We start from the raw sequence: 9203 nt of genomic DNA, 5'->3' as shown, positions 1-9203 counted from the left end.
ACCCCTTTCTGACAGGCTCGCCAATGGATCCTCTTTATTACCGCCTCTGGCTTTCTCCCCAACTCCTGACTCTTCTGTTTTGCTCCAGTAGGCTGTCCTCTGGAATGCTGGCTTTTCTAGGGCAGGGATTTTGTCTTGTTCACTTCTGTATCCCGGCATTTAAAATAGTGCTTAGCACAGCAGTAGGCACTTAGTAAATATTTGTTGAATGAATGCACATTTTTCTTCCTCCCTATTTCTGTTTATTTTTGAGACAGCGTCTCGCTGTGTCAGGCTGCAATGCAGTGGTGTGATCTTGGCTCACTGCAACGTCTGCCTCCTGCGTTCAAGCGATTCTCCTGTCTCAGCCTCCCGAGTAGCTGGGACTACAGGTTCGTGCCACCACACCTAGCTAATTTTTTGTATCCTTTTTTTTTTTTGAGATAGAGTCTCACTCTGTCACCAGGCACCAGGCTGGAGTGCAGTGGCACAATCTTGGCTCACTGCAACCTCCGCCTCCCGGATTCAGGCAATTCTCCTGCCTCGGCCTCCTGAGTAAGTGGGACTACAGGTGCACGCCACCACGCCCAGCTAATTTTTGTATTTTTAGTAGAGATGGGGTTTCACCATGTTGGTCAGGATGGTCTTGATCTCTTGACCTGTTGATTCGCCTGCCTCAGCCTCCCAAAGTGCTGGGATTACAGGCGTGAACCACCGCGCCTGGCCCATCTCTATTTTTTATAGAGACAGGGTCTTGCTATGTTGGCCAGGTTGGTTTCAACTCTTGGTCTCAAGCAATCCTCCCTCCTCAGCCTCCTAAATTGCTAGGATGAGCCACCGTGCTCCACCTCTTTCTTCTCTTCCCTCCCCCCCCCACCTTCCCTTTCTTCTCTTCCCTTCCCTTCTGTCCGTCTTGTTCTATTGCCCAGGCTGGAGTGCAGTGGCCCCGTCACAGCTCACTGCAGCCTCGACCCCCTGGGATCAAGTGATCTCCCCACCTGAGCCTCCCAAATAGCTGGGACTAGAGGTGCACAGTGCCACGCCTGGCTAATTTTTTAAGTATTCCTAGAGACCAAGTCTCAATATGTTGCCCAGGCTGGTCTTGAACTCCTGGGCTCAAGTGATGCTCCCGCCTCAGTGTTTCTCTTTCTAATTAGACTGGATTTCTCTGTTTCTTCCTGTCTTTCTTCTCCCTTTTTCTTTTTCTCTCAGGTCGCTCTATCTCTCATTTCCGTTCTCTTTATTTCTCTCTGTTTTAGGGTCTCCTGCCTTTCCTCTCTCCGGACGTCTCTGTCTCTCCCTTTTCTCAGTGGCTCTCTTTCCAGTCTTTGTTTTCCAGTCTCTCTGCCATCCCTGTGTATCTCTCTGTCTCTTCCTCTTTCTCTCCATCTCTCTTCGGGGTCTCTATGTATTTTTCTCCATCATCTCTCACTACTCGTCTTTCTCAGGACCTCTGAGTCTCTCCATCTCTCCCTCTCTCTCCCCCCCTCTGTGTTCATGGCTGGGCCCTGGGGCAGACTCTGGTCAGCCTGTGATGGGAAGAGCGTGGGGATCAAAGAGCTGACACCTTAATCCGCATGTGGGGACCGCCTGTAAGCCTCACTCCAGCCAACCCCATGCTTAGCAGAGCAGGTCCCAGTTTCTGCATCGCCTTGGGGAGACCCCGTTCAGGGTAGGACCACTCAGGCCACTTCCACTCTGCCGGAATCCGGCTCGGTGTGCTTTGGGACGCCAGCCCGGCGAGAACAGCCACCACTGTCAGCAGGATGTTAGGGTATTAGGTCTGGTGGGTTGGGAGGCTACATGCCTGGGGTTGCTGTCCCTACCCCAAAGGGGGAGAATTTAGCTGGGTGTGATGGTGCATACCTGTAATTCCAGCTTGGCGGGACCCTGAGGCAGGAGAATCACTTGAACCCAGGAGGTGGAGGTTGCAGTGAGCTGAAATTGAGCCACTGCACTCCAGCCTGGGTGGCAGAGAGAGACTCTGTCTCAAAAATAAAAAGAAAAATGAGCCAGGTGTGGGCATAGTGCAGCCTGTAGTCCCAGCTACTCAGGAGGCTGAGGTGGGAGGATCACTTGAGCCTAGGAGGTTGAACCTTCAGTGAGCTGTGATTATGCCATTCCATCCCAGCCTGAGAGACAGAGCGAGACCACGTCTCCAAAAAAACAAAAAGAAAAAAAAAGGAGAAAAAAAAGGGGGTTGGGGGAAGGAAAAAAAAGAATAAAAGAAGTGCTGTGTCTGTAGCCCCAGAGTCTGAATTTAGATCCCTGCTCCGCCTGTTGCTGTGTGATCTTGGGCAGCTCATTTCACCTGTCTGAGCCTTAGTTTGCTCATCTGTAAAAATGTGATTATAATACTGCTTTGTGGCCAGGTGTGGTGGCTCATGCGTGTAATCCCAGTGCTTTGGGAGCATGAGGTGGGAAGATGGCCTGAAGCCAGGAGTTCAAGAGCAGCCTAGCCAACACTGCAAGACTCTGTCTCTACTAAAAATTAAAAAAAAAAAAAAAAAAAATTAGCCAGGCACGGTGCCTGTAGTCCCAGCTACTTGGTGGGCAGAAGCAGGAGAATCACTTGAACCCAGAAGTTCAAGGTTGTAGTGAGACTTGAATTGTGCCACTGCACTCCAGCCTAGGCAATAGAGGGAGACCCTGTCTATAAAAGAAACAAACAGGAGCCCCCAAACCAAAGCAAAAAACATGGCTTTGCCTCATAGGGAGACTTAAATGAGGCATTCAGAACAGTGTGCAAATCGGGAGTGCCATGTAAGCATCAGTATTTGTTCCTCCTTAGCCTCTCACTTTTCCGTTTGTCTCTCTACAGTGCCCTGCATCTCTTGCGTATGCGGTCTGTTTGATATCTCTCTGCTGTCTTTTTAATTTATTTATTATTTTTATTTTAAAAATTATTTATTTATTTTTAAAAGATGGTGTTTCACCGTGTTGGCCAGGATGGTCTCGATCTCCTGACCTCATGATTCACCCAGTCTCAGCTTCCCAAAGTGCTGGGATTACAGCCACCGAGCCTGACCTTCTTATTTATTTATTTATTTATTGAGACGAAGGCTTGCTCTGTCGCCCAGGCTGGACTGCAGTGGCACAATCTCCACTCACTGCAACCTCCGCTTACTGCAACCTCCACCTCCCAGGTTCAAGTGATTCTCCTGCCCCAGCCTCCCGAGTAGCTGGGACTACAGGTGCCTGCCACACCATGCTCAGCTAATGTTTTGTATTTTTAGTAGAGACGGGGTTTCACCATGTTAGCCAGGATGGTCTCCATCTCCTGACCTCGTAATTTTCCCGACTTGGCCTTCCAAAGTGCTGGGTTTACAGGTGTGAGCCACCGTGCCCAGCCTTTTTTTTTTTTTTAGGCAGGGTCTCACTCCTGTCTCAAAAAAAAAAAAAAAAAATGTGAACGCCCAGGTGTGAATGCAGTGGTGCAATGATGGCTCATTGCAGCCTTTACCTCCCAGGCTCAAGCAATCCTCCTAGAGTCAGGTTTCACTCTGTTGCCCAGGCTGGTCTCGAATTCCTGGGCTCAAGTGATCCTCCCGCCGTGGCTTCCCGAAGTGCTGGGATTACAGGTGTGAGCCACCTGGCCTGGCCCTGCTGTCTTTTTCTCTGTCTTGGTTTCTCTGTCTCTCTGGCTTCAGGTCCTCACAGCCATTATCTTCAAGCCTGTGTCCGGGATACAATTTCTCCCACCCTCGAGGGTGGGGCAGAACTAGCCTGGTGTTTTCCCTCTACAGCCAGCTCCCTTCTCCCCATCCTAAATGATGGTCGTCGTCCCTTTAATTCTGCCAAGGCTGATTCGAATCTATTAGAAATGTACTAAGAAATGACACAAAAAGCTCAGAAAAGGGCGTTCCATAGAACAAGCTCTGTGGGTACAAAAAGACATACCCCACCCCCACATCTGCCTCTGCCCTGCAGACCGGGTACAGTTTAGAGGGATGGGGAATGGGCACGCGGCAGGCACAGCGGTGCAGGGAAGAGAGCGTGACTGCGAGAGGGATGCGGGCAGATCGGGGACCCAGAAGAGGGACAGAGCAACCCACAAGGGCGGGCCTCATCGCTCACAGGGGAATCTGGAAGGGCCGGGGCGTCAGCGCGCGCGCAGGCACAGCTGGAAAGGCCGCAGCAAATTGCCGAGACCTGAGCTGAGCGGGGTCAGGTCGATGTCCTCGGGCGCACCCAGCGGCTGCAGCGAGAAGCTCTGCAGGATGGCGGTGAGAAATAGAAAGAGCTTGCGCGCCAGCGACTCGCCCAGGCACAGACGGCGCCCTGCGGGGGTGGTAGGGTGGGGGGCGGTGGTGAGATAAGAGATTAGAGGATGCAACCCCACATTCCCTGGGGAAAACAAAAGAGGAAAGGAAGAGAACAGTTGGGGACGTCACAGATTCACCCATCTAAAGATCTGGGAAAGATGCTTTAAGTAAACTGTGGCGTGGAATGACTTGGGCTGCTTGGGTTCGAGCCCTGGCTCTGTCACTACTAGTTTTGTGATCTTGGACAAACCACACTTTCTGGGTATTTAAAATGGGGATATTAAGGCTGGGCGCACTGGCTCAGGCCTGTAATCCCAGTACTTTCTGATACCGAGGCAAGAGGATTGCTTGAGCCCAGGAGTTTGAGAGCAGCCTGGGCAACACAGCAAGATCCCATCTCTACAAAATTTTTTAAAAAAAGAATGTGCAAGGTGGCACACGCATGCAGTCCGAGCTGCTTGGGAGGCTGAGGCGAGAGGATCATCTGAGCTCAGGAGATCAAGGCTGCAGTGAGCCATGATCACGCCACTATCCTCCAGCCAGAGTGAGAGCAAGACCCTGTCTCACAAAGAAAAATAAAAATAAAAGGCGGGATAGCACAGTAGGCAATATGGTAAGTTAGCTATTATTATGCCAGTTTTTTTTTTTTTTTTTTTTTTTTTTTCCCCTGCCTGCTACTGAGTAAAGAAGGAAGCATTTCTCAGCAGGTTAAAAAGGAAAGCCAAAAAATCCCCCAGAACTACCTCAACTGCGCCACCCAGTGGAGAGGTACACAATGACCACTCCCAAGTTCAATTATTTTTTTCTTTAAAAAATTTTATATATTTTTTTTAATTTTTGGCTAGTCAGTATTTTTTATTTTAGAGACAGGATTTTGCTTTGTTGCCTAGGCCGGAGTGCAGTGGCATGATCATAGCTCATTGTATGGGTGAGCCTCAAACTCCTGGGTTCAAGTGATCATCCCACCTCAACCTCCCAAGTAGCTTGGACTATAGATGCATGCCATCACACCCAGGTAATTTTTAAATTTTTAGTAGAGAAAGGGTCTTGCTATGTTGTCCAGGCTGGTCTTGAACTCCTGGCCTCAAGTGATCCTCCTGCCTCAACCTCCCAAAGTGCTGGGATTACAGGTGTGAGCCAATGAGCCTGGCCCAAGTTAAATAATAATAATAATTATTATTATTATTTTGAGGTGTTTTGCTCTCGTTGCCCAGGCAGGAGTACAGTGGAGTGATCTTGGCTCATCACAACCTCCACCTCCTGGGTTCAAGTGATTCTCCTGCCTCAGCTTTTTGAGTAGCTGGGATTACAGGCATGTGCCACTACTCCTGGCTAATTTTCTAATTTTAGTATAGACACGGTTTCACCATGTTGGTCAGGCTGATCTCAAACTCCTGACCTCAGGTGACCTGGCCGCCTAGGCCTCCCAAAGTGCTGGGATTAGAGGCATGAGCAAACCGTGCCCAGATGTTAAATTCTTGTTATTTTTGAGATGGAGTCTCGCTCTGTTACCCAGGCTGGAGTGCAGTGGTGCAGTCTCGGCTCACTGCAACCTCTGCCTCCTGAGTTCAAGCAACTTTCCTGTTTCAGCCTCCAGAGTAGCCAGGACTATGGGTGCATGCCACCACACCTGGCTAATTTTTGTATTTTAAGTAGAGATGGGGTTTCACCATATTGGTCAGGTTGGCCTTGAATTCCTGACCTCAGGTGATCCACCCATCTCAGCCTCCTACAGTGCTGGGATTGCAGGCGTGAGCCACTGTGCCCAGCCCCAAGTTAAATTATTATTATTTTGAGACGGAGTCTTGCTCTGTTGCCAGGCTGGAGTGCAGTAACGCAATCTCGGCTCACTGGAAGCTTTGACTCCGTGGTTCAAGCGATTCTCCTGCCTCAGCCTCCTGAGCAGCTGGGATTACAGCCATGCGCCACCACGCCCAGCTAATTTTTGTATTTTTAGTAGAGACAAGGTTTCACCATGTTGGCCAGGATGGTCTCTATCTCCTGACCTCGTGATCCGGCTGCCTCGGGCTCCCAAAGAGCTGGGATTATGGGCGTGAGCCACTGCACCTGACCCAAGTTAAATTACTAATCACCCTCTCCACCTCGATTCACGAGGATTTAGGCACTACTTGCCTATGGGAGCAGATTTGAAAGGAGAAATGAATGTCTCTGTACATCCCAAGCTGTAAATGGGTGGAAGGAAGAAGTGAGAGGATTTGGCAAGTGGAATTAGGATGAGGAATGTAGGTAGAAAATAGGCCAGAAAGACTCTGATTCCTGCCCTCACCAGCTGAGAAGGGCATGAAGGCTGGGCTCTTCTTGAAGGACTGATTGGCACCAGGAAAATGCTCGGGGTTAAACTCCTGGGGCATCAAGATCTGGCTGGGGTCGTGGTGGACGGTGTTAAGGAGGGTGATGACGTCGGTACCCTGTGTTGGTGAGGAGGTGGAATTAGCAGTGTGGGAAGGCTGGGATCTCAGCTCACCACAACCTCCACCTCCCAGGTTCAAGCGATTATCCTGCCTCAGCCTCCCAGGTAGCTGGGATCACAGGTGTGCACCACCACACCCAGCTAATGTGTTTTGTATTTTTAGTAGAGATGGGGTTTCCTCCATGTTTGTCAGTCTGGTCTCAAACTCCCAACCTCAGGTGATCTGCCCACCTTGGCCTCCCAAAGTGCTGGGATTATAGGTGTGAGCCACCAGGCCTGGCCAACCAGTTTCCATTTTATCAGGCTGGATGTCCTGGGGACTTGAAGGGGTGGGTAGGTGGGGTGTAGGACTCAATCGGGGGCCCAGGGAATGTGTGTGGGTGTCTAGGGTTCCAAGTGATGGGTGCTGTATGCTGTATTATTGGGGACTTGGGCAGGGATGTGGGAAAACCCCACTCTTTGTGGGAGCAGATGTAGGGTTTCTGTGAAAAAGGAGGGGTCCTTGAAAATAGCTTTTAGGCACAGGGGATTCTCAAGATGAAGTTCCAGACTCCAGGGCTTCCAGGGAGGGGTCTAGGAAGGGGATTTGTCATGGTGAAGGGGTCTAGTCCACTATGATATGAGATGGGGTACTGGGAAAGGCCTGAGTTTCTGTTTTAAGATGAGTCTTGCTCTGTAGCCCAGGCTGGAGTGCAATGGGTCAATCTTCTCTTGGCTCACTGCAACCTCTGCCTCCCAGGTTCAAGCAATTCTCCTGCCTCAGCCTCCTGAGTAGCTGGGATTACAGGATATGCCACCACGCCAGGCTAATTTTTGTATTTTTAGTAGAGATGGGCGTTTCACCATGGTGGCCAGGCTGGTCTCAAACTCTTGACCTTGTGATCCGCCTGCCTCGGCCTCCCAAAGTGCTGGGATTACAGGCGTGAGCCACCGCGCCCGGCTGAGCTTCTGGATTTAAGGGTCTGAGATGCCTGTAGCTAGGGCTTGGGGTGCCAGTTCTAAGGCCCCGGGTGTTGATTGCTAGTGCCTGGGATACTCCTTGCCAGTTGCAAGAGCCTGCGAGGCCTCCTCTTAGGTTGCCTGATGTCGTTTGCCAGGGCTAGCCCGCCTCGGGTATCAGGAAGCCGCGAAAAGCGGTGTCCCGAGTGACGCGGTGCGGTAAGTTCACGGGGATGCTGTCTGCAAAGCGCTGCACCTCGTGGATCACTGCGTCCGTGTAAGGCATGGCCGCGCGGTCCTCCAGCGCCGGAAGCCGCGCGCGTCCCACCACGAGGTCGATCTCCTGCACGCGGGCTGGAGGGGGAGGGGAAGTGGAGTCGACCAGGCTGGGAAGAGGTGGGCGCGTGCGGGGGGAGGGGTCTAGTCAGACCCTCCCAGCGCGGGGCGCCACGGCTGGGGCGCGCGTGAGAATTAGCTAGCGCTGGGCTGGCGGTGGCCCACGCCTGTTAAACCAGCACTTGGGGGACGTATCGCTTGAGCCCAGGAGTTTGAGACCAACCGGGGCAACATGGAGAAACCCCGTCTCTACAACAAAATACAAAACAGCTGGGCGTGGTGGCACGCGCCTGTTGTCCCAGCTACTGGGGAGGCTGAGTCAGGAGAATCGCCTGAATCCGGGAGGCAGAGGTTGCAGTGAGCTGAAATCGTGCCACTGCACTCCAGCCTGGGCGACAGAGCGAGACTCCGTCTCGGAAAAAATAAAAAAAGAATTAGCCAGAGCCTTGGAGGAAGCGGGTAGGTGAGGGTGAAAGGGTGGCTTGTGCAGGGAAGGACCTGGGCGTTGGGTTGTGTGGGCGGGGCTTCAGGGAGGCCTGGAATTCAGGAGCAGTTTCGGGGACCCTACTGGCTGGACGGTGGATTGAGTGGGTGGGCTGTGCGGGAGGGCTGGAGATCACGGGCATAGCAGAGCATACACCCAGAGGCGGAGTTTGGGGAGGTGGAGTAGCAGACAGAGCTTTGTGGGGGGTCAGGCTGTGGGAGAGGTAGGGTTGCCTGGCAGGCCGTGTGGCTGGGGGTCCAGGGCAGGGCTCTGGGAGGACAGTTAGCTGGGCTCTGAAGCTGGAGGCGGGCGCATGCGATGTGGACACTATTGGCACAAAGCAAGACTAAGCGGGTGTAAGCCGGAGCAATGGTTCACACCTGTAACTCTAGCACTCTGGGAGGCCGAGGGAGAGGATTGCTTGAGCCCAGGAGTTGGAGACTAGCCAGGGCAACACAGCGAGACCCTGTCTCTACAAAAAATAAAAAAATTAGCTGAATGTGTTGAGTGTGGTGTTGCACGCCTGTATTTCCAGCTATTGATAAGGCTGAGGTGGGAAGATCACTTGAGCCCGAGGTTGAGGCTGCAGTGAGCCGTGATTGTGCCACTGTACTCCAGCCTGGGCGACAGAGCAACTCTGTCTCAAAAACAAACAAAAAACTAAGCAGAGGCTGGGCGTGGTAGCTCACTCCTGTAATCCAAGCACTTTGGAGGCCAAGGCGGGTGGATCACCTGAGGTCGGGATTTCAAGACCAGCCTGACCAACATG

General features: G+C 52.0%; 1 protein-coding gene across 1 annotated transcript in view; it reads right to left on the bottom strand.

The window, feature by feature from the left end:
• Positions 1 to 3775: 3775 nt before the first annotated feature.
• The window catches only part of LOC116530598 (cytochrome P450 2F1), a 16955-nt gene continuing 11527 nt past the window's right edge, over positions 3776 to 9203 (bottom strand). Inside the window, exons 12-14 of the mRNA XM_032248707.1 lie at positions 7784 to 7968; positions 6532 to 6673; positions 3776 to 4260 (exon numbers count right to left, since the gene is read on the bottom strand). Coding sequence (XP_032104598.1) covers positions 4082 to 4260; positions 6532 to 6673; positions 7784 to 7968 — 506 coding nt within the window. The 3' untranslated portion in view covers positions 3776 to 4081. The remainder of the gene's footprint in view (positions 4261 to 6531; positions 6674 to 7783; positions 7969 to 9203) is intronic.

This window comes from Sapajus apella, unplaced genomic scaffold (genome assembly GCF_009761245.1).
Source record: "Sapajus apella isolate SASKATOON/1434 unplaced genomic scaffold, GSC_monkey_1.0 scaffold68, whole genome shotgun sequence".
Classification (NCBI taxonomy): Eukaryota; Metazoa; Chordata; class Mammalia; order Primates; family Cebidae; genus Sapajus; species Sapajus apella.
This window is presented reverse-complemented; position numbering and strand designations above follow the sequence as displayed.